We start from the raw sequence: 25,732 nt of genomic DNA, 5'->3' as shown, positions 1-25,732 counted from the left end.
GGTTTATATAATCCAAAAACCTTGTGAAGGTATCACCCCCTGTTACAGATGGGAAAACAAAGGCTGAGAGAAAAGCAAATGCAGAGCTAGGATTCAAACAGGTCTGTCAGAGACATGGATTCTGGGCTGTCAGTTGAGCTCATATTCTTGTTCTTTGGCCGAGAGAATCAATCCCCCCCACCCCAGTTGCATAGCTGTGTGGCTCAAGTTTCAGCCTCAGCAAAATTACAAAGTGCTGCCTGTCACGGAGTTTATGAATATGAATTCTAGGGATTTGAACATATAATATTTAAATGAACAAATGCATGCTTTTCCTGAATCCTGCTCATCTGGCCAGCATAGCTTACAGAAGTCAGTCACAGTCATTCTGAGGACAGTCACACACACGGTCTCCCTGCAAGGAGCCCCGTCCACGGACGGGGAAAAGCAGAAGCAGGTAGGATCAGTTCAATTCATATATTTATCCAGGCAACACATATCTACTGAATGTCCTCTCTGTCCTCTGTGCTCACTGGGAAAACCTTAATGAATAAGACCAGCATAGGCTCTGCCCTCACAGAGCTTACTGTTTAGTGGAGAGATTGATCCTAAATGAATAATCACACAAGTAACCTATAGTTACATAAAGTAAATGCTATGAAGGAAGTATAAGTGCACAAAATCTATTTTTGGAGGGACCCAGGAAGGCCTCCCTGAAGAAGTGATACCTCATCTAAGACATTAAGTAGGTGGGGCGCGAGGGCTCACCCCTGTAATCCTAACACTTTGGGATGCTGAGGTGAATGGATCACCTGAGGTCAGGAGTTCAAGACCAGCCTGCCCAACATGGCAAAACCCCATCTCTACTAAAAATACAAAAATTAGCCGGGCATGGTGGTGGGTGCCTGTAATCCCAGCTACTTGGGAGGCTGAGACAGGAGAATCCGTTGACCCCGGGAGGCAGAGGTTGCAGTGAGCTGAGATCGTGCCACTGCACTCCAGCCTGGGCAGCAGTGCAAGACTCCATCTCAAAAATAAATAAATAAAAGACATGAAGTAATGGTGTTAGCCAGGCAAATGGGGAGACAAGAGTTTTCCAGAAAGAAGGAACTGAATGTCCAAGGGCCTTGAGGCAAAAAGATGCTTAGTGAGTCCAAGGAACATAGAACAAGCTAGCAGGGCAAGGATGTAGTGAGTAAGGGAGAATAACACTAAATGAGACTAGAGTAGTCCATGGGGGAGATTGTGAAGGGCCATCTTGGCCATGCTAAGGAAATTCAGCTGGTTCCAAGAACAGAGTGAAGCCATCAAAGTGGTTGGTTCCAAGTAAGGGAGTGTCATGATCAGATCTGCAAATTTAAAGGCCACTCTACCTGATGTGTAGCAAATCATTTGGCAGAGGGTCAGGGGAGGGGTAATGGTGACAAGGGTGTGGCAAGGACAGAAGGACAGTGGAGAAGGCAGTGGATGGGACAGAAGCACTTTGAAGATAACTTTGACAGGGCTTAAGTGACTGAGTCTGAAGGGTGACTCCTAAGGTTCTGCCATTACTGACATGGAGAAAGATGTGCAAGGAAGATGAAGAGCTCAGGTTTGACATATTAGGTAGGAGATTCCTATGATGATGATGATGATGATGATGATGATGATGATGACGATGATGATGATGATGACGATGATGTTTGACATATTAGGTAGGAGATTCCGATGATGATGATGATGATGATGATGACGATGATGACAATGTTTGACATATTAGGTAGGAGATTCCGATGATGATGATGATGATGATGATGATGATGATGATGACAATGATGACGATGTTTGACATATTAGGTAGGAGATTCCGATGATGATGGATGATGATGATGATGATGATGATGATGATGACGATGTTTGACATATTAGGTAGGAGATTCCAATGATGATGATGATGATGATGGTGATGGAGAAGAAATAATAGCTAACTCTTGTATTGATCCAAAACTACTAACAATACTATCAGTTGAAATATCTTAAGCCAGGCATTAGGGCTCAAACCCTTTTCAATGCTAAATGTCCTCATACAGTAATCAGCAACCTCTGACATAACAACTCTCATCCCTACCAAAGCATAAAATCCAAGGCCTTGCTGACTAGACCAGCAGGGCTGAAGTCCACTGGCCAGGGTTTCCTCCCCCATAGACAGTGCTGAGATGGGCACTGCTAACATTTGCTTCTTTAACTTCCCTGCATGATTTAATAAACTCCGAATTCTTCTTGCTTGCCCTCTAAGTTTCCCTGCCCCACCCTATTCAGTCAACTTTTTTTCCACTTCTTTCAAAATCATTTTTATATTTTTCAGAGCGGCACATGCCTTAAGAAAATCAAAGTCTACAAAAAGGCTTTTCCTAAGACTGTTCTTAACTAGTCTCAAATGAAACAGCTCATATTTCCCTATTTACAACCCTCTAAGTCTATAGATACCCTGTTTGCTCTCAAAGGCCAAACTCCACATTATAATGTGGCCTACCGTGCCTTCCAATCTCATCTAGTACTTGTCTCCCTTTTATTCCTCTGATTGTTTTAAGTTTCTCAATTTATAAAGTCATTACCTTATGTTAGCTGAAACACTTTAAGTATCAAATGTAATTTTCATTGCCTTCCATGGATGCCATTAACATGTGGTAGATGCATCCCCAGTGCTTCCACCCAGTTCCGGAGGTTGCGAAGTCCAAGGTTGAGGGGCTGCACCCGGGAAGGACTTCTTTCTGTGTCTTACCATGGTGGAAGGCTGACTACCCTGATTTTCTGTCTCGTTCTCTAAGCATGCTTTTCCTCAGGGCATTTGCTATTGCTGTTCTCGATGGACTGCTTTTCCCTTTGACCTTTGCATGGTTGCCTCCTCATCTGTCAGTACTCAGCTCACAGACCCTCCCTGGCTAGAGTGGGCTGCTTCCCTTATTCCCCTCAGTGTTACTGTTTATCACAGCATCTGGTTTATTTATTTGATTGCATTTGCCACAAACTATAATCAATATTGTTGACTAACTTATTGTCAGGCTTCCTGCAACTAGAATATCAGTCCACAAGGACTGGGCCCAAGGTTCTAAATTCCACTGTGTCCCCAGACCCTAGCCAGTTCCTGATGCGCAGTAGGTGCTCAGTAAACGTGTGCTGTTTGAATGTTGAAAGGGCCTTGCACTTCCATCTCGAGGCAGCTTTGTTTCCTGTGTTTCCAGACTTTTTGAACATGCTGTTGTATACTTATTGTACTTCTTCACAGATCACAGACTTTAGTTTTGAGAGATTTTACTTTTCCGTCATTTCATCTGAAGGTTGAGAAAAAACATATTGAATGTATTACTTGAAAATGTAACCTGATAAACCGCTTAAAATGTAACCTGATATACCGCTTAAAATGATTTGTTCTGTGTCCTAAATCTGGATACAGTGCAGCTCAATCCTTTTAATAACTGTTAGTGAAAGTGCCATCATCCCCGTTTGATAAATGAGGAGACTGAGAAATGATGGTGTACTTATGTGCAACCGGAAGTCTTCAAGTCCCCAGAACTCTCTCAATACATTTGCCTAATGTGACCTTGTGCTCATTTGCCTCAATTCCACACACTTATAGAATCTATTGGGGCTGGCCTGTAGATTTGGGATGAGATACCTTTATAACTTTTTGTTTTCCTATTTTCATTTTTAGACCTACGGAAAAGTTGAAAGAATAGTACAACGAACGCCCATATATATATACCGTTTATGCTGATTCATTAGCTGCTAAGATTCTGACACATTTGGTTTACCTGTTGATCCATGTATATACCATTTTTTCTGAAACAGTTGATAAGTGCGCCATCATAATTCTATTGCTTAAGTACTTCAGCATGTTCAGCATGTATCTCCTAAGCGTAAGGATATATTGTACTTCATACCACTGTGCATTATCACACTCACGAAACTTGTTTTCTTTTTTTGTTTTGTTTTTTTTGAGACGGAGACTAGCTCTGTCGTCCAGGCTGGAGTGCAGTGGTGTGATCTTGCCTCACTACAACCTCCGCCTCCCGGGTTCAAGCAATTCTTCCACCCTCAGCCTTCTGAGTAGCTGGGATTACAGGCACGCACCACCATGCCCAGCTAATTTTTTTGTATTTTTAGTAGAGACAGGGTTTCACCATGTTGGCCAGGCTGGTCTCAAACTCCTGACCTCAGGTGATCTGCCCGCCTCCGCCTCCCAAAGTGCTGGGATGACAGGCATGAGCCACCACAGCCTGCCATGAAACTTGTTCTTGATAGAATATTATCTAATAGTGTCCCAGTAATATCCTTTGTAGGTAGTTGATTTTAGATTGAGCCAGGATATGGTCAAATATGAAGCACTGTACTTGGCAGTCATACTCTGGTCTCCTTTAGTCTAGCACAGTTCCCAGCTTTTACTTGTCTTTCATAATGGACATTTTTTAAGAGTCCAGGCCAGTTATTTTGTACATGTCCTATGATTGGGATAGTTTAATTGCTTACTCATGATCACACTCATATTAAATACTGTTGACAAGAACATGGAGTAGGCCAGGCACAGTGGCTCACACCTGTAATCTGGGAGGCCGAGGCTTGCAATCACTTGAGGTCAGGAGTATACACACACACACACACACACACACACACACACACACACACACACACACACACACACACACACACACACACACACACACACACACACACACACACACACACACACACACACACACACACACACACACACACACACACACACACACCCTGAGACTGGGTAATTTGTAAAGAAAAGAAGTTTAGTTGGCTCACAGTTCTACAGGCTGTACAGGAGGCATAGTGGCCTTTGCTTCTAGTGAGCCCTCAGGAAACACAATCGTGGCTGAAGGGGAAGCAGGCATATCTTACATGGCCAGAGCAGAATAAAGAGTGAGGAGGTGCTACATAAACACTTTAAACCACCAGACATCATGATAACTCACTATCACTAGAACAGCACCAAGGGGATGGTGCTAAACCATTCATGAGAAATCACCCACACCAGGCCCCACCTCCAACATCAGGGATTACTATTTGGGACTGTCTAGTTGTTTATTCATGATCATACTCATGTTAAATACCATTGGCTAGAACATGGAATAGATGAAGATGTCTAATTGTTTCCTCAGTATTTTCATTTTTTGACCATGTTATGTGATCATAAAAAATGACACAGATCCAAACCATATCCCTTTTTTTTATGTAAAACTTAAGGACCCGAGAGAACTGAGAACAAAGCGCCTTTTAGAAGTGGAGTTACTGCAGGCACTCACACAGCCTTCGACTTGTATCCCTGTAGCTAGTCAACAAGTCTTTGCCAAGACTCTACCTACCAAAATTAGACTTCTTCAAAAAGGAATTAAAAAGCAGTTCAGAGCACCCAACTGACTTTTTCCCTCTTGCAGAACACTTAAGGAGTTCCGTGATCGACCGAAAGGACTTAATAATCAAAAGGATTAAGCCCAAACCCCAGCAAGGAGATGACATCACAGTGGTGGACGTAGAGAAGCAGATTGAGGCCTTCCGCAGCCGCCTGATCCAGATGCTGGGGGAGCCTCTTGTCCCCCAACTCCAAGACAAAGTGCACTTGTTGAAGCTCCTGCTCTTTTATGCTGCAGACTTGAACCCTGATGCAGAGCCCTCCCAAAAGGGCTGGAGCAGCTCCCGAGGGCCTGCCAAGCACTGAATGCCAAGAATACCTCCTGAACTCTATCTCCAACTACTTAGTATGAAAAGTGGTTAAAATCTTACAGGACCAAACCTGTATTATTTAATCAGTAGGTTGTAATTTCTAACTCTAGTAAATATCTTTTTTTAAATAATCCTATCCTAGCCTGTTCTCAAATATGGCTTAAATATACAAGGTATATATATTTTTTAATAAATTATTTATCTATACTTTTTTGAAACAGGTTAATACTCTGTGCACCACGTTTAACATTTTCATTCAAGATGATGTGAAAAAAATCCCTCTGCTGAACCCACTCTATACACCAATATTATGTCATTCGAGGCACCGACAACCTGTTTCAGGAGAGAGATGTTCATTTTTCCCTAATGCAAGCATTCTGTTAGACCTATTATATTGCCTATTAATTTGACTGTAATGAATAGGGGGTAGAAACAAAAGGATCAAGTGTGTTACAAAACATTTGATGTTAAAAGGAGACAATAAAAAGGCAATGGTTTTTCAAAATACCAAGTTCACTGTGCCTCTGGGTAGGCAGAATGGAATAACTATTGTTAAAAGGACAAAAAAATAGCCACATTTGAGAAAGTAGTAAGGATTTTTATTGTCAAAACAAGAGATCATAATAGAAGACACAAATAAATTAATTGTTCTCATAATTTTAGACTCCAGGGCCTCTCTATGGAAAGGCCAGCTTCTTATACAGACGAGGTACTATCCAAAACAAAAAACAGGTATTTGAGACAGTGTTCAAGACAATAACTGAACTTGTACACAGTGAAGAGAAATAAAAAGGTGGCTTCTGTATTTCCCTCCCTCAGTAAGGTTATGTGTTGCATAAAGGGATGAGGCTCATTTTGGTGAAAAATGCCTTCATACAGAAGATTTTGAATTCATTCACCTCCCCGCACAGGCGTTCCAGGCCCTGACCTGAACAAGGAAATCAAGTAAGTTAACACCACTGGCTTCACATGAACCTCAAGACTATTATCTAACTGTACCCACCATCTCCTTTACTTTACAAAAGTTTAATGTCCATTTACCTATACCAAATCAGTAGACTTAATTTTCTCTCTTAGGAAGTTTTTAACCAAATTAGAGCTAAATTAATCTCACTTGAAAGTGCAAGAAAGGCTCTGCTAGAGTAGTGTTTGTTCGGTGGCATAGAAGGAGGAGCCTGCCTCCCCCGGCACTGGCCTAAGAGGCCCCACATGAAGAACTAGCTGCAGGACAGTGATCCATTAGGTCTGCCAAAAAGCAGGGGGACTCAAGGTTCAGCCTAGAAAGAGGGGTCCCTGCCAAGTCTGGCTTTTACCTGTACCCAGGTCCCAAACAAATCTTGGGTCCCCTAACTGATAAAGCTGGAGCACAGCACCAGCCATCAACAGGCCCAAAGTCGTCTCAGCGAGTCAGTGAGCACCTCTAAGCCATGATTTGTCAATGCTCACATGGATAGTGGTAAAGGAATCAAGAAGCCTGGGTTTTGGAACAGCACAAACATTCTTTACCTAGTAAGCAGTGATCAAAGTTCTTACCTAGGGTAAATGATGAAAAAAATAGGTAATGAGGTCCCCATACACCCGTGCTGAGAATGAATATTAGTCTAACTTTAAAGCAGTACAAAATGGCTTCTTCCACACAACAAGGGCAAGCTTTGTATTAATGTTTCTCAAAAACCAATTACATCTCCAGCTCTAGCCTCAATTTAATAGGTTTTTTACTTTATTTATTTATTTATTGATGGAGTCTCGTTCTGTCGCCCAGGCTAGAGTGTAATGGCACGATCTCAGCTCAATACAACATCTACTTCCCGGGTTCAGGCGATTCTCCTGCCTCAGCCTCCCAAGTAGCTGGGACTATAGGTGCCCACCACCACGCCTGGCTAATTTTTGTATTTTTAGTAGAGACGGGGTTTCACCATGTTGGCCAGGCTGGTCTTGAACTCCTGACCTCAGGTGATCCACCTACCATGGCCTCCCAAAGTGCTGGGATTACAGGCGTGAGCCACCACGCCCAGCTGATTAAGTTTTTAAATATACCTTTCCTATGTCAAAGCCAAGGCAAAAGGGGAGTGGGGTGCAAGAAACCACCTTTACCAGAATCCCTGGAAAGAGGGCTCTAGAAGCCAGTGGGTGTGAGCACATTCAGGTCACGGGGTTTGAGGTTATGGGCCCGTGGTGGCTGTTTCTTTCCTTCCATCACTGGGATGTCCATCTTGGGCGGCTTCAACGCTGCTGGATCTTCAGCCATTCGGTTGGCCTGGGCACGTATCAGTTCCAATGGAGAGGGCTTCTGCACTCCTCGGTAGGCCTGGGTGGCAGAACTTCCTACAAAAGTGAACCAGAGTGCAAATGATTTCAAAACCAGTAGGCAGCTCCCGATACACAATATGGTAAGATGTCTGCCATGCCACTCTCTTTTTTGAAGGTGCTGCCTTACCAGAATCGTACTTCTGAAGGGATCTCGGTCCAAACAGGCTCCACTTATCTGACAAGTTTCTGTCCTTATCCCCACTTCCAGAGTCCATGGTGCTAGGATTTGGGCCAGGTAAGGCTGTGGAAGAACCAGAAGTGAACCAGCCCCTGGGAAAGAAAGAACAAAACGTATCCTAAAATACCTCTTCCTTCGCCCCTAGAAACGTCTCACACCAAAAGAACAGGGAACTATCCCTTCTCCCTCTGAAACCACAGGCTTAAATACAACCTCGTCTGCCACACGAGCTTTCCTGAAGCACGCGGGAACTCGGGAGGGCCACAGGAAGGGCTCACCTGGACCTCTGCTTAGGTGAAGAGTGCGGAGTGGTGCTTGGGGTGGACTGGGCTGATGCAGGCTGCCTCTCTTCTTTTGTTATCTCTCCACTCTGAAGCTTTAGTTTCTGCTCAGATGGGTAAGAAGAGAGACTTTTTAAAAATGAAAGCAAATTCCAAACAGCTAAGTCTAGGCATAAACAATTTGGTTCGCATTCTAACTTTAGGCAGAAGACATCTACAGGTGGAATGATTTCGGATGATCTAACAGGTAGTCCTTTGTTTTTACCACACTAGATGGAACTCCATCTCCTTAAAAAATGTGTTCATTCTACACTATATCATGAACATCCCTGTACTTAAAGCTTTACACTACAACTTTTACTTTCAGAAAAGTGAAGTAATTTCCCCACATTCTCCCAGACAGTAAAATGGAAGAGCCAGAACTCCAGCTGCCAGCCGCCTTGGCCTTTTAAGCAGGGCTTTAAGCTCTTGTCTCGCTGCCGCTCCTACCATGTACAAAGCCCTGCCATTCTCAGTCTCTCCAAGCCAGTACTCAGGCATGCTGCTTCTCTTCAGCTAAATGCTTCCTCTGAGGAGCCTGTTCCTTTCTCTCCTCCTTCTCTCCCATAGTCAGCCACTCTGGGTTCCCTCAGCACCGTGAGCATTCCTCTGACTCGCAGTCTAGTGGGGAGAGGCAGGTCTACATCTCAGCTCTTCTAGAGCAAGGTTCCCATGCTGTCTCCTCCCTCCAGGCCTGCCATGCCACTGCTTAGCCCAAGCTGCACGCCAAACAATGACCACGTTTGAATTTTCTCAAACACTCAACAGATCCATTCATGTAAGTTGACAATCTGTTACAAGATGTAAGTTACAGCTAATATTTCAGCCATGCTCATGTTCTACTCCTATGGGCAAGACACAGAAAATGGGTCAACCGAAGTCAATCCTACCATTATATAAGGTGAATCGCTCAAATAGAATTCTCACTGACCTATCCTGGAAAGTTCTCAGTTAAGGGTCAAAGGCTGATGGTGCCCCTCTCTGGAAGCATCTGTCTTGTTTGAAAGCTTAAACTGGCCACCAGCCCAAACCTGATTTCCTATAGCAGTTTTTAAACCTAGCTTGCAAAAGAATCATCTGGAATGCTCATTACAAAATGCAAACAGGGCCGGGTGCGGTGGCTCATACATGTAATCCCAGCACTTTGGGAGGCCAAGGCAGGTGGATCACATGAGGTCAGGAGTTCAAGACCAGCCTGGCCAACATGGTGAAACCCCATCTCTACTAAAAATCAGCCGGGCATGGTGGCACATGCCTGTAATCCTAGCTATTTGGGAGGCTGAGGTGGGAGGATCACTTGAACCCAGGAGGTAGAGGTTGCAGTGAGCCGAGATCACAACACTGTACTCCAGCCTAGGTGACTGCAAACAGGCCACAGTTTTATATCCCCATCCACGGGCCATCAGATCCGGGTTATTCCTCGTTATGTATAATGTATACCATGATTCTTTCCTGCGTCTTGTGCTCTCCTCACCTTGCCCTCATCATACCCTGTTCAGAACTCTTAAAATAAAGCTTGGAACAAGCCTGGATTCTGACCCCCCCTTGCCTAAAGAAGCCAGCCCAAGTTTCTTAACTGTAATTGTGTCTCTTCACAATTTGCCCCTGACTTCCATATGAGCCCCTTCAGGAGCCAGATTTCCAGGCTGCTTTGGAATGAGGAGGAAGAAGCCAACAGGAAGTAAGGCATCAGGAGACTTGGGTTCGGGTACTATGACTGGCTGAATAGATGGCCTCGAACCTCAATCTCCTCATTTACAAAATATGCAGAAGAGCATCTGCCCCAAAAGGTGATTGTGAGGATGAAATGAATGCAAGTGCTTCACAGTCATAAAACACTATCCAGTATGAAGCAGTCTTCGCTGAAAGAAAGTCATTTGAAACTATTCATTCAAATACTTGGCTATCACTAAATTAACCCTTACCAAAATTCTTCACTTATAGAAATGAAATAGCAAAAACATTCCAATTCCACGTTTGATTTTAACTTGTTAAAATTAAATGCAGAGCATGATGTTCCTTTCCAGTTTAGCTGTTACCTCTGTTGAGGCTGCCCAGTTCTCCCCAAGATACTCCACATTTGCTTTATGGTTCATAAAGTACTCCTATGTATATGTAAGCCGAGGCTCTCACTTGATCCTGCTAACCAGAAGTAGGAAAACAGACATCCCACTGTATAGGTGGATAAGCAAAAACTACGAGGCTAAGAGCTCGGGAGCGAGACTAACTCCACAGCCCCCAACTAACTGAGCTGGTAACTTCGAAACCACAGCCACATTTCAAGCCATGAACACTGAAGGTTTTGTGTTTTGAAAGTTCCTAAGAGCTTACGTGGAGTGCTTCGGCCACTCGAAGGTACTTGGTCTCCTCGGTGGTGAGGCCCTTGTGGGGTGTGTAGCCAGCATCTCTCAGCCCTGCCTGTCGCTCAAAATGCTGAATGCTTTCCTGGGTCTGTTCTGGGAACAGAGGAGATGACAGTCATGCCCATTCCCCTCTCCCATCACAAAATAGGGAGGACAACATGGATATCTACTATTCTCCCCAGAAGCAAGAGACCACACTGACCATTCAAAGAAGAGGAGACTTTCCCCAGAGAGGCACCACAGCAGTAATTCTGAACCTCACAAAAGGCTCTCTAGCCAGAAGGAAGCCTTCCCTCACACCAAGCTGAAGAGGTTATTCCTAAAGGGACAGCTGAAGAACCTTGAGGTCAATACTGCCACCCGCCTCTTAGTTGTACATGGTGACATTTTCTTTGTATTTAGAAATGCAACGTGGGGCTGGATGCAGTAGCTCACACCTGTAATCCCAGCACTTTGGGAGGACGAGGCAGGAGGATCACCTAAGGTCAGGAGTTCGAGTCCAGCCTGGCCAACGTGGAGAAACCCTGTTTCTGCTAAAAATACAAAATTAGCAGGGCGTGGTGGCTCATGCCTGTAATCCCAGCTACTTGGGAGGCTGAGACAGGAGAATTGCTTAAACCCAGGAGGCAGAGGTTGCAGTGAGCTGAGACCACGCCATTGCACTCCAGCCTGGGCAACAAGAGCAAAACTCCATCTCAAAAAAAAAAAAAAAAAAAAAAAAAGCCGGGCATGGTGGCGGGCGCCTGCAATCCCAGCTACTTGGGAGGCTGAGAAATGAGAATCGCTTGAACCTGGGAAGTGGAGGTTGCAATGAGCCAAGATTGTGCCACTGCACTCCAGCCTGGGCAACAGACTCTGTCTCAAAAAAAAAAAAAAAAAAAAAAAAAAGAAAGAAAGAAAGAAAAAGAAATGCAGCATGGAGAAGGTGGCTGATATCCCGACACAGTAAAAATTCTCCAAATATAAAACTTTCTAAGAGAGATTCACCACTCTCGTCACCCACACAAAAACTTTTGCCAAAGAGAAACTGGCCACATTCAGGCTAAATGGCACCAAGGTACCATCCAGATTCAAACCAGATAGCCTGCCTTGAGCTAGCCAAAGTCTACTGATTGCACGTTTCTCCTGTGTGAAATGACCCATCCCGGTGCCTAGCACATACTCCACTCAACGTTCCTTCAGTCTGACTTGATTATCTCATAATCAATAAGTTAGTTCTGCTGTGGAATGAATAATGGCTGACTTGCTGCTTAATCTGTGCACAAACTACATAATACACTGTTACATACAGGAATGTGGCAGCTGTGGACCAAAAGACTAGATATCAGATGTCTTTTATGACTCAGTCATTCCTCTTCTAAGGAGGTATTTCCATTAGAAATAGAAGAAAAGAAAAAAACCTAAATGCATAAAGATGTTCTCCAGACTTACCAGGTAGTCACTTGAAAATCTAAAAAGAAGGGATTTAATGAATTACAGTACACCAATACCAGGGATTTTTTTTTTTAATAGAGACAGGATCCCACTATGTTGCTCAGGCTGATTCTCAAACTCCTGGTCTCAAGCATTTCTCCTGCCTCGGCCTCCCAAAGTGCTGGGATTACAATCATGAGCCACTGCACCCAACTAATACCAGGAGTTTAAATGCGGCTTTCCCGCCCCGCTCCTCTCCCCCTGAACGGAGTCTTGCTCTGTTGCCCAGAGCTGGAGTGCAGTGGTGCGATCTCAGCTCACTGCAACCTCCGCCTCTCAGGTTCAAGCAATTCTCCTGCCTCACCCTCCGGAGTAGCTGGGATTACAGGCGTCCGCCACCACGCCTGGCTAGTTTTTGTATTTTTAGTAGAGACGGGGTTTCACCATGTTGGCCAGGCTGACCTCGTGATCCGCCCGCCTTGACCTCCCAAAGGGCTGGGATTACAGCTGTGAGCCACCACACCCAGCCTTAATTGCTGCTTTTTAAAACCTAAGACTATAGCAACATCTAAAGTTCATGGCAGTATTAATTGGAAAAAAAAAATGGTATATTTACTATACCTGGAGTTATATAAAAATATGCATGTATGTGGAAGTGGGTAAACCAAATAAGTATGAGTGACATTCACATACAGGAGTGTCAGAATGTTCTGTATTGTTGGTAAACTTTTTTTTTTGAGACAAGAGTCTCGCTCTTACTGCCCAGGATGGAGTACAGCAGCAAGATACCAGCTCACTGCAACCTCTGCCTCCCGGGTTCAAGCGATTCTCTTGCCTCAGCCTCCAGAGTAGCTAGGATTACAGACGCACGCCACCACGCCCAGCAATTTTTGTATTCTTAGCAAAGACAGGGTTTCACCATGTTGGCCAGGCTGGTCTCAAACTCCTGACCTCAAGTGATCCACCCACCTCGGCCTCCCAAAGCGCTGGGATTGCAGGCCTGAGCCACCGCCCCCGTGGGTAAACTATTTTCATTAAAGAAGTTACATTGTGCTAGCCGGGTGCGGTGGCTGAGGCAGGAGAATGGCGTGAACCCAGGAGGCGGAGCTTGCAGTGAGCCGAGAATGCGCCACTGCACCCCAACCTGGGCGACAGAGCGAGACTCTGTCTCAAAAAAGAAAAAAAAAAAAAGGCCGGGTACGGTGGCTCACGCCTGTAATCCCAGCACTTTGGGAGGCCGAGGCGGGCGGATCAAGAGGTCTGGATATCCAGACCATCCTGGCTAACAAGGTGAAACCCCATCTCTACTAAAAATACAAAAATTAGCCAGCATGGTGGCGGGCGCCTGTAGTCCCAGCTACTCGGGAGGCTGAGGCAGGAGAATGGTGGAGCTTGCAGTGAACCGAGATCGCGCCACTGCACTCCAGCCTGGGCGACAGAGCAAGACTCCGTCTCAAAAAAAAAAAAGTTACATTGTGCTAAAAGAACAATGAATAAGTTTTGTAACACTGCTAGAACACATCCTCGAGCTTGTAAAATAAAAATAGTGTTGCTGATTCAACAGATGTGAATAAGAAAATCAAAGTATAGGTGGGGCGTGATGGCTCACACCTGTAATCCCAGCACTTTGGTTGGCCTAGGCAGGCAGATCACCGGGTCAGGAGTTTGAGACCATCCTGCCCAACAGAGTGAAACCCCATCTCTACTAAAAATACAGAAATTAGCCAGGCATGGTGGCAGGCGCCTGTAGTCCCAGCTACTCCAGAGGCTGAGGCGGGAGAATTGCTTGAACCCGGGAGGCGAAGGTTGTGGTGAGCTGAGACCACAGCATTGCACTCCAGCCTGGGTGACAGAGTGAGACTCTGTCTCAAAAAAAAAAAAAAAGAAGAGAAACCAAAGTAAGAGTTTGGACCTTTGGTTCTTGGTGAATTCACTAGGAATTGCCCAGGACAAACTGATGCCCTCCTGGAGAAGATAAACAAGGGCTTCTGACTTCAAAAATGAACCAACCAAGGAGAACCTCTATGTACCTTACCCTGGTAGGGGCACAACTGCTGACAAAGCAGAGGCATATATCTAATTGTTAACTTCCCACAGCAACCTGTACAGCCCTCCAGAATGAAGAAGTTTAGTTAGCTTGTGATAAGGTTAAAAAAAAATCCAAGTTCTCATATCAGGTTTCATTAGGATGACCAATCATACGTTCTTAAGACTAAAGACACTTGGACCTGGTCCTCTTCCTGGTAGACCAACTTTGAGCTGTTTTAAAAAAAAAAAAAACTGGGGCAAGTGGGAAATGCCTGGATGTTTCGCCTTCTCCAGCAGAGCTTGAAACAGTAACAGCAGCAGCTGCCAGCCACTGAGCACTGGGCCCTCTGATCCTCACCTCAACCTGCCAGTGAAATTCCCCATTTTAGAGCGGGGCAGTCTCTGTAGTTAAGTAGCTTGCCCAAGGTCACAGTGACAGAGCTGGGAAAATGAGATTTTATCAACAAAGCAGCAGGAATGCACCTAAATCAGATAAGATGCTTAACATTTGGCAAATCTTCCACTTAATAAATGGAGCTTCAATACTGACATGATTCAGCAGCCAAACTGACATTTGTTAGGATAAGGTAAGGCGAGCGTGTTGCAGAATCATCTCCCATCAGCTTGTAGGAAGCCTCAACTCTTCCCTGCCCCTATGGCACTCTACTCTGAGGGTGAAGAGTGCTTACTTGTGATCAGAGAATTCATGATGACATGGGTAGCTTTAGCCTTCACCACTGGGACCTTGTCCACACTGTCAATGGCCGATGACAGGGTCATGGCAGGGGAGGGTAGACTGGCCTCTCCTTCCTCCACCTGTTCAAGAGAGGTACAGTACAGAAGCACTTAGGCAAGGCAGGGGAGTCACACACCTAAACTTACTCCTTTGGGGAGGAAGTTACTGAAATAACATTAATCTGGTAAGTGAGGAAATCATTGAAGGGAGGAGTTGGTCATCTCCACCCAGCTAGATGGGTATTATCTATAGAGACAACAAAGAAAGACATTAGGTGAATAGTTTACATTTATAAAGGTGGGAAAGCCAGAATTTGAAGCTCTGACGTCTACTACCTTCCCAGACTATGATCTTCCAATAGACTACACTACTATGCCCTAAGAATGCAGCAGAAATGCTTATTACGAAGAACTGACCACATCCCAGGCACTGTGCTAGATCTTAATTGATGAGAACACTGGCTACGTGGTTCTGACCCTGTGCCAGCCATTAGAACAGACTGCCGGGCTCCACCTCAGAGTTTGATTCAGTAGGTCCCGGTTAGTCTGGGGTGGAGTTCAAGAATTTGTTTCTAATAAATTCCTAGGTGTTACTGATGCTGCCGGTCCCAAGACCACACCTTGAGGACCACTGCTCCCAAGGTTCAAGTAATGGTCTTTTGAAACAAACAAAAAAATCTACTTAGCTCCTCATTTTCAACATGCAAGAGCTGGCAGCCTCCACCTTCTGCAATCAAAACACCTGATACCTTGCTCAGGCCTAGCAGGGAGGAGAGAACAAGACTTATTCTTTATTCTGTGCTTGTCTGGAAGAACTGAGAAGAAAGTAAGATGGTTGAAAAAAAGCGGGGACAGATAAAAAGTAATGAAAAATGTTGTATCCTTACTACAAAACAGAATTTATACCTTTAAGCTGTGACCTTGAGTAAAACTTGAGCCTGTTTCCTTACTGGGAAGGCGGTTGATTCCTAACATGGGGAGAGTCAGGGCAAATGAAAGATCACGTGCGATGAGTCAAGCAGAGCTCTCCTTTGGAGCAGCTGTTCCAAGCCGTCAGCTGTTCCGGCTGAGGCCCAGAAGAAACCTGGAAGCCCGCTCATCCCTTGCCTTGTGGAGCCATCAGCAGGGTGTGTGGCCTGGGAAGCGCCACCAGAAGCCCTGCTCACCTCCTGCTCTGGACCCTAAAGCCCACTGCTCTGACATCACAGGCAAGCTGCAGCAAGCCTTTTCTCCTTGCACTTTTGCTACCTGTTACATGGAATACTCTCTCCTGAACAACTGACTGGGTCATATTTCAGTAGATAATTGATGGAGGGAATATCCCCCAGAGCTGTAGGGGGCACTTTCTTAGAAAGGAGCTTTCTGCCCTGAGAGTCTATTGGAGGCAGGGGGAAAAACACTCCTTAGAAAGAATCAAATATGGCTCTACTAAGAGAAAGTTAAGCAGGGAGCCCACGGTCATAATATCAGCTACACAGCTAATACACAATGTGCCAACCCTTTACATCCCCTGACTGAATCCCCACAACACCACTATGACATAAGGTATTCCCAACTCTCAGAGGGAGACACTGGGGCTCAGGGTAAAGTTGTGTGCCCAAGGTCTTGCTAGGACAGACCACCTGGGACTCACACCCAGGCCTATTTCAGTGGACCCTTACTGTGTACTGCCTGTCAGGCCCTGAGCTATCATGTGGCTCAAAGTTCAGAGAAACTGTAGCTACAGGTTAAACAGCCTTATGTGAACTTGGCGGGCCTACTTTATTAAGGCAACAGTCTAGCCTTTCTTGTATTCTTGGTGGCTGGAGAGTCAGAGGGGAGAGAGTCCCTGAGGTCGGGAAGCAGAGGCTCCAATAATGCGAACCTACGAAACTAGACTGCATGAAGGACTGTGAGGTGTGTTCGGAAGGGCCTTAGGAAGGAGGCAGTTCTTACAGAGGATGGCCGTGGGCAAAGGCAGCTGAGGCTGGAGAAACAGCATGAGGAGAGGTACAGCATGTGTTCAAGAAAGGGCCAATTTTTTTCCCCAATCACAAAATGAGCACTTTTTGGGAATCTATGCCAGGCCATCGGCTGGATCCTGCAGATAAGAGTACAAACCTAGACATGGCCCCTGTCCTCAGGAAGCTAATGGAGGGTGAGAAAGCAATGCAGGGATGACGACGGGGACCATGGTACCGTGGGGAGCTCAGAGCGAGAGGTGATGGCCTTATCAGGAGGACGGAGATGTCAGGAAAACTGTCACAGAAGAGACTTTTGAGCTAAGACTTAAAGGATACCAGTTTTCAGGCAAATGGAGTGGGAGAAAAGGTGAGAGGACAGGATGCGGATAGCAAACATCCTAAACAATCAGGGCAGTGTGAGCCAAAAACTGACAGGCAGCAAATACGCTGCTAAGTGCAAGAATTTCAGGTAACTTGCATGGTTCAAGCACTGGGTAGGGGAGCTGGGGAGATGCAGGCAGGACTTAGATCACATGGACTGTGGATCATGCTGAGCTTGGATTTAGCTCTGTGGGGAATATGAAGAGTCTCAGGAGCAGACAAGGCCATTCTAGTTTTGAATTAAAAAGAAAAAAAAAAGGAGGGAGATTTAAAAAACCATCTATTGGGTACACTGTACACTATTCGGGTGACGGGTGCACTAAAAGCTCAGACTTCACCACTATACAATTATCCATGCGAACAACACCTCGGGTAACCCTAAAGCTACTGATTTTTTTTTTAACAAAATAAATAAAATCTTAAAAAAGAAAAAAAGACAGCTGTAACTGAGGCACAGAAAACACATACAGGGAGTGGTTGCTGCCCAGTTCCATGGGCACAGGGAGCCACTGAAGGCTTCTGGAGCAGAGGAAGGACAAAGGGGTTGCGTATGCCAGAAGTGGCCAGCACGGTCAGATACCTTGGCGAGGTGCTGATACTTGCGCTCTGGAATCACTGGCTTCCAAGGGACGCTGCCCATGTCCGATGGAGGAGGAGTCATGGGCGCAGGGTCCTCGAGGGTATCATCATAGCTGAGTGCCCGGCGGTATATCCCGATGGGCAGGGACATCTTGCCTAGAGGCCCACTAGCCTCAAGAGCTAAGAACAGAGACACCTGTCAAGACAGGTTCAGCAACTGGACATACTAGCAGCTTTAAATTAATCTGCAGGAAGGAAAGCTCTGAAATACTCTTGTTCTTGAACAGAGCAAAATAGCTTGTTTTGAAGTAGCTAATCCCATCCAGGAAAGGCAGTGGTACCAATCCCTTCCTCTATGCCTGACACCTTGGGTGGTCCACTTAACCCACTCAGCCGTCCTAATCCTTTTTTTTTATTTGTTTAGAGACACAGTCTATGTTGCCCAGGCTGGAGTGCAGCGGCACGATCACGGCTCACTGCAGGCTCAACCTCCTGGGCTCAAGTGCCTCAGCCTAGCGAGTAGTTGGGATTATAGGCATGTGCCACCACATCCAGCTAATTTTCATGGATCAGGAAACCTGAAGTTCCATTTAAAGGTACTTGACCACAACTTCAAAATACAGTTTGGAATCAAAACCCAAACCTATCTGATGTCAAAGCTGTGTCCTTTATGCCACAGAAGCCACCCCCTACTGCAATACTAAGGATCTCAGTTCATGCAAGACTGAGGATATGAAATGACCGAGGATACGAAGTTCTCATTCCCATTTCATAGATGAGGAAACTAAGGCCTAGGGGTAAAGTGACCTTCCCAAGTTCATTCAGAAAAATGGCTACCTGGGGCTCAGCCAAGTTCTGTGAATCCTCTACCTTCCTTTCCTCACCAAAGAAAACACCAGCACTACAAGAAATGTTGTCTGGCATCATCTGTAGTTTCATCTGTTCTGTATGATTTATTTAAACAGTAGAGTCACTTTCCATCACAGAAATTATTGACAACCACTCTCACAAACCACCACCAGCTGATCCTGCCATTCCTGTCCACTGGAACTGACGCCCAGCATGTCCGGTTGTGATGCAGCCACCCCATTGAAGGGCACTCTCGGCTGTGCCAGACCAGGGAGCCAAGTTCATTGTGTTTGGTTTGCTAATCCTTGCATATCAGAACTAATGTCCAGAGCCTACCTGAAAGGTGACATTTTCCTGTGGCTAAAATCATATAATAACACTAAGACATCAACCTGCCTGGCAATAAGTCCAAAACCACAAAAGATTTCATTTAAACGGCAAGGGGACCAAGCAGCTATCATTATTATTACTATTGCTATTAGTAATAATTAACAAAACCATGGAAATAAAAAGAGGATTAGAGGTTGCCAGGGAGTGGGTGGGGGGGAGTGAGGATACGACTGCTAATGGTATGAGGTTTTCCTTTGGAGGTTATGAAAACGTACTGCAGTTTGGACGGGTGTGGTGGCTCACGCCTGTAGTCCCAGCACTTTGGGATGCTGATGTGGGTGGATCACCTGAGGTCAGGCGTTCTGGCCTAGCCAACATGGTGAAACCCCATCTCTACTCAAAATACAAAAATTAGCCAGGCGTGGTGGTACGTGCCTGTAGTCCCAGCTACTTGGGAGACTGAGGCAGGAGAATTGCTTGAACCCAGGAGGCGGAGGTTGCAGAGAGCCAAGATCGCGCCACTGCATTCCAACCTAGGCAACAGAGTGAGATTCCATCTCAAAAAAAAAAAAAAGAAAAGAAAAGAAAATGTACTGCAATTGATAGTAGTGTTGTTTGCACAACCCAGTGAATATACTGAAAATCACAACATTGTTCACTTTCAATGGGTGAATTTTATGATATGTGCATTACATCTCAAACACACACACAAGCAAATAATAATTACTAAGTCTTCCTCCTTGCTAGACAATTATATCCCTCATCTTATCTAATCCTCATTAAGCAGATATTCTTCCCATTTTCAAATTTTCCATTTTCACAATCAACTTGCCCAATATCACCTAGCTTGAAAGAGTGCACTGGGAACTGGAACACAGACCTGAGCCGATGCACACACTCTGCATGCAACACACTACAAAGCATTCACTGAATGGGCACAACCCCATGGCTCGCGATGGCTACACGGAGTTTATGGTAATCACAGCAACAATGAAAGACAAACTAAAACAGAGCTGATGATGTTAAGACTAGAGATGGATCTATACTGGGGAATACGGGAGACTTGGGGAGCAATTTCAAAAACATCTTAAAGACTCCTACTGAACAGCCATCCTAAAACCAATAAAGTCAGCTAGTATTTACTGGAAAATATGTTCGTATAAAGACAGACCAAATGCATTCTGGGCAGTAAATACATATTTATCACTGATTTTTAACTCCTGTTTTTACATATTTTGTTTAATCTTCACAACCCTGAGCAGTAGGAACCATCATCTTTCTTCGTCATCATACTTTACCGAGAATCAGAAATTAAGCGATTAAGATGTAATTAAAAATCACTTTCCTTTCTCATGAAACAATTCAAGTAGTCATCAATGGTGTCAATAACCCAGAACTTGACTCATTAAGGGTTGCTGTGAGCATTTTCATGATTAAGTTAAATCTGCCATTTAAGCAGGCTGGTGCCTTTTTACCAAGACTTCCATCCCACCTCCCCATCACCCCCAAAAAGGTGAGTTTAATCACTTTGGTACATACTACAAGAACTGCACAACTTATTCTGAATTATTATTTGATAACTAGGAAAGTAACAAACTTGTCATAATACCCTTAAATGAAGTGACTATTTAAGTTAAAGTTTCATACTATGGCTGAGCAGCTAATAAAATATTTAAATGATGCCAATCTAAGGCTAGGCGCGGTGGCTCACACCTGTAATCCCAGCACTTTGGGAGTCCAAGGCGGAAGGATCACCTGAGGTCAGGAGTTTGAGACCAGCCTGGCCAACATGGAGAAACCCTGTCTCTATTAAAAATACAAAAATTAGCCAGGCGTGATGGCAGGCAGCTGTAATCCCAGCTACTTGAGGCTGAGGCAGGAGAATCACTTGAGCCCAGGAGGTAGAGGTTGCAGTGAGCTGAGATCACACCACTGCATTCTAGCCTGGGCAGCAGAGTGAGACCCCATCTCAAAAATAAAATAAAACTGGCCAGGCGTGGTGGCTCACACCTGTAATCCCAACACTTTGGGAGGCTGAGGCAGGAGGATCACAAGGTCAGGAGTTCCACCGGGCACGGTGGCTCACACCTGTAATCCCAGCACTTTGGGAGGCCAAGGTGGGTGGATCACAAGGTCAGGAGATCAAGACCATCCTGGCTAACACGGTGAAACCCCGTCTCTACTAAAAATAGAAAAAATTAGCCAGGCGTGGTGGTGGGCGCCTGTAGTCCCAGCTACTTGGGAGGCTGAGGCAGAAGAATGGCGTGAACCCGGGAGGCAGAGCTTGCAGTGAGCCGAAATCGCGCCACTGCACTCCAACCTGGGCGACAGAGCAAGACTCTGTCTCAAAAAAAAAAACAAAAAAACGTCAGGAGTCCCAGATCAGCCTGGCCAATATGGTGAAACCCCGTCTCTACAAAAAATACAAAAATTAGCTGGGTGTGGTGGCGGGCACCTGTAATCCCAGCTATTGGGGAGGCTGAGGCAGGAGAATGGCTTGAACCCAGGAGACAGAGGTTGCAGTGAGCCGAGATTGTGCCACTGCACTCCAGCCTGGGCAACAGAGCAAGACTCCATCTCAAAAAAATAAAATAAAATAAAATAAGCCAATCTATTAAGTCTAAATACTCGCTTGGTAGCAGAGATTAACCATTAATATATAGTTCAGATAAAATGGTTTCTGTCTAGCTTAAAACATTAATAAGGGCAAAACATGATTTTACCAAAAAGAATTAAGTTTACCAGGCACTTCTGGTTGTCTTGAAGCCATTGAAAGACTGAGATCCAGGTGCTTTTTCTATACAGAATTCCGAGCTGAGTCCCTGCCACCTAATAAAATAACAAAGGGCATTTTCTTATGGTGAGCAGCACCAATGCTGTTCTTCTGACAGGCACACAGAATTGTACGGCTTGTTTACAAGGTTGAAACACACATACAAGAGCCAGTGGGTGACAAACATGCCAGTGAAAAAAGAAGGATAAAGTCAAAGGTCTCACCACACCTGTGGCTGATCTTAACACCTGTGAGATGACAGAGCTAAGACGCCATACATGGTGAAAAAGTCACCTTACCACAGTGAAATGATGTGACGACTAAGCTGACAGACAGATGTTAATGAGGAACATGGTCCAGCTGCTGCAAAGTAGCAAAGCTTCCCAGGAAGAGTCCATCCAGAGGTTCTAATAACAACAAACAGCCAGCATTGGAACAGCCCGTCAGAGTCTGCCAAACACTTGTTTATTCCCCACAACAACCTTGCTCATTTCATTTTCTTAACTCACAGCAAGCAGCTAGATACTACAGTAGGGAAATTTGCTCTTTATAACTAACACTATAAACTATTTACAGCGTTTATCTTGTCTTTTAATCCTTGCAGCAAGATGGCAAAGCAGATATTATTTATCCCAATCCCATTTTTTTTTTTTTTTTTTTTGAGACATAGTCTCACTCTGTCGCCCAGGCTGGAGTGCAGTGGCACGATCTTGGCTCACTGCAAGCTCCGCCTCCCGGGTTCACGCCATTCTCCTGCCTTAGCCTCCCAAGTAGCTGGGACTACAGGCGCCCGCCACCACGCCTGGCTAATTTTTTGTATTTTTAGTAGAGATGGGTTTTCACCGCACTCGCCAGGATGGTCTTGATCTCCTGACCTTGTGATCCGCCCACCTCGGCCTCCCGAAGTGCTGGGATTACAGGCGTGAGCCACCGCGCCCGGCCCCAATTTTTTTTTTAAGCTATCTCTTACAGAAAGGCTATCCCAAATTTAAAGAGAAGGAAACTGGCCGGGTGCGGTAGCTCACGTCTGTAATCCCAGCATTTTGGGAGACCCAGGCGGGCAGATCACTTGAGGTCAGGAGTTCGAGACTAGCCTGGCCAACATGGTGAAACCCCGTCTCTACTAAAAATACAAAAATTAGCCGGGCATGGTGGCGGGCGCCTGTAATCCCAGCTACTCGGGAGGCTGAGGCAGGAGAATAGCTTGAACCCGGGAGGCAGAGGTTGCAGTGAGCCGAGATCGAGCCACTGCACTCCAGCCTGGGCAACGGAGTGAGACTCGGTCTCAAAAATAAAAATTAAAAAAATTAAAAATTTTTAAAAATAATAATAAAGAGAAGGAAACTAAAAATCAGAGGAGTTAAGTAAATTTGTCCACGGTCACAGATAAGTGTTCCGTGTGCAAGGTAGGTAGTTTCATGCCCAGTTTACAGGGGAGTTAAAACGAGGGCCTGAGAAAGTTACTGTATTGTTTTCCAGCTTGCTACACCGTCCCTCTATCCCGATAGGACTCAGACAGAGCAAACCAGTTATTGATAGTTCTTCACTAACGAGCATCGCAAAGGCCGAATTCAGCCATCCTCCCAGTCCAGGGAGCATTCCCGCCCCAGACACGTCCCCTTCCCCTTTCCCTTTCCCTGTGCCCCCATCCCCTAGCTCACCGTCCCTCTGCCTCTCTTTCACAATATACAAGACGGTGCCGCCAGGATATGAAAGGCCGGCTGCTTCACCCACCCCTCCAGGCTAAGATTAGGGCCAGGACCCTAGCCGAAGGCGGGGTGTGGGGAGATGAGGTTGAGGACAAGCCGCGGGGGCTCGGGCTGGGCTGGTCCCACGAAGCGGAGGGGAAGCCCGTACGGGAGCTGCAGGGCATCCCCTGAGAGGAGCCCCATTACGGAGACCCCAGAGAGCAGAGCCAGGGAGGCAAGAGGCGACCCAGCCGAGCTCGGAGCCGGGATGAAGGGTTAAGAGGTGCGGGGAGAGGGGAGTGGCTTGGAGGGGCCCCGAAATCGGGCCTCGCCGGAAGCGCCCCTCCTGATCGGCAGAGAACGCAGCCCCAAGGGAGGGCCCAGGCTCGCCATCTGTTCACCTGTGATCCTGCTGCCGCGGGACTGCCTGCGGCCCGGAGTCCGGCACTAAAAAGGTTCCGAGGGCCCACGTCTCCCGAGAGGCTGTGGCGCAGTCTGGACCCAAGCCATGGTGAGAGCGGCGGCGATTTCGAAGGTCCCCAAGACCCACTAGGCAGCAGTACCCACCCAGCGGGCAGGCAGCACTGCAGATAAAGCCTCCGGAGACCGCGGGATCTCGCGCGAGACTTGGCCCAGCGGAGCACAGGGCATGCTGGGAGTTGTTGTCCACGATCGCGAGACTCGCCCCCTCCCCACGCCCTTCGCTGCCCAGCGAGTTGTGGAGCCGCAGCTCCGAGTGTGGAATCCGCCAGCCCCGAGAGGAAACGCCACACTTCACCACCACTTCCTCAGCGCGTGTGCTGTGCCTGGGTCCGTGACAAGCTAAGGGAAGACGGAGGTAGCATAGTAAAAGGACACCCACAAACCCAAGCCCTCAAGGCTCAAAAAGGGCTGCCAAGTGCGAGCACTTGTCATCCTGTTTTTCCCACTTCACAGAGGTGAAGCTGAGACTGGGAGAGATGAGAAGTCACTTCGATTAACAAGCGGTGCAGTGAGCACGGACTGTCTCCCAAAACAGCGGGGTTAGGCAGGGTTCATACTAGTAGCTGAACCAAAAAAAGGAACCGACCTCACCTGCCTCCCCTAGGGAAGGCGATCCTAATATCATTTCTCTTTTACATTAAGGAAAGTGAGGCTTAGAGGCGCCAGCTGAGGTGTCAGTCACATCCTGAAGGAAGACTTCTCTTATCCCTGAAGGGTTCACAAAGAAGGCGAAGCAACGAAGTTAAAGCAGAATTTGCAAAAATCTATCCACGTTTCTACCCCAGTCCAAAGCTCGCCATCAAAACTCATCTCAGGAGGGCTATGATTGTTGGTGCGGGGTGAATGTCACATTTAGATTTCAGCATTTGAGGCTTCCAGCCATACTGACAGAACTGAGAGGCCTTGCTCATGCAACTTGAAACTTAAGCGCTGTTTCCAGACCAGGGTGCTTGAGTGCACTAAGAATTAAAGTCTTTGATGAATTATATAATTAGCTTATGAACAGCACAATTACATTGCAGTATAATTGTGTGTATATGTGTGCGTGTGTGTGTGTGTTAATGGTGTTCCTTTGTTAATTTGGAGCTTTTAAAATATGCCATATTTTTTAACCTCTGTGGAAGCAAAGCTGGCACCTTGCTCTTTATCCACCACAGGAACGGATGTATATCACCTCTCAGAAAAGGAAGAAATAGCACTTTGCACCCTTATGTAGATCATAAGGTGGGATCATCTCATTTATTTCTTAGCCACAAATACATGAAAACTTAAGACTTTCCTGGAAGTTACTATTTGATTAAAACAACTTTATCTGGCTGGGCACGGTGGTTCACGCCTGTAATCCCAACACTTTCAGAGGCTGAGGCGTTCGAGACCATCCTGGCCAACATGGCGAAACCCCGTCTCTACTAAAAATACAAAAATCAGCCAGGCTTAGTGACAGGTGCCTGTAATCCCAGCTGCTCTGGAGACTGAGGCAGGAGAATCGCTTGAACCTGGGAGACGGAGGCTGCAGTGACCTGAGATCACACTACTGCACTCCAGCCTGGGCTACAGAGTGAGACTCCATCTCAAAAAAAAAAAAAAAAAAAAAACTTTATCCCTGATATTTGTGGTACCAGTGTCTGAAGCTGTCATGGTCTTGGTGCA

At 45.9% G+C, this 25,732-nt stretch overlaps 2 protein-coding genes across 8 annotated transcripts in view; one reads left to right on the top strand and one right to left on the bottom strand.

The window, feature by feature from the left end:
• Nucleotides 1–6,560, top strand: part of LOC100452562 (SUMO-interacting motif-containing protein 1) — a 94,748-nt gene extending 88,188 nt beyond the window's left edge. For 2 of the 4 annotated variants that reach the window (XM_054546973.2, XM_054546971.2), the window contains one exon: nucleotides 5,424–5,916. In XM_054546973.2, the coding sequence (XP_054402948.1) occupies nucleotides 5,424–5,704 (281 nt within the window). In that variant the 3' untranslated portion in view covers nucleotides 5,705–5,916. Of the gene's footprint in view, nucleotides 1–5,232 lie in introns of all 4 variants that reach the window. The other 2 variants (XM_024247022.3, XM_054546972.2) reach the window with 2 other exon arrangements.
• KIAA1191 (KIAA1191 ortholog) lies at nucleotides 6,287–24,214 on the bottom strand. 4 transcript variants are annotated; one of them, NM_001132816.1, is given in 9 exon segments: nucleotides 6,287–8,034; nucleotides 8,147–8,289; nucleotides 8,476–8,582; nucleotides 10,849–10,973; nucleotides 15,011–15,137; nucleotides 17,961–18,139; nucleotides 21,881–21,967; nucleotides 22,211–22,318; nucleotides 24,001–24,166. In NM_001132816.1, coding segments are annotated over 7 exon segments (918 nt in total). In that variant the 5' UTR covers nucleotides 21,909–21,967; nucleotides 22,211–22,318; nucleotides 24,001–24,166; the 3' UTR covers nucleotides 6,287–7,825.
• Nucleotides 24,215–25,732: the final 1,518 nt, after the last annotated feature.

The sequence above is a fragment of the Pongo abelii genome, chromosome 4 (assembly GCF_028885655.2).
Source record: "Pongo abelii isolate AG06213 chromosome 4, NHGRI_mPonAbe1-v2.0_pri, whole genome shotgun sequence".
NCBI lineage: Eukaryota > Metazoa > Chordata > Mammalia > Primates > Hominidae > Pongo > Pongo abelii.
The sequence above is the reverse complement of the archived record's forward strand: the minus strand, read 5'-3'. Positions and strand labels throughout refer to the sequence as shown.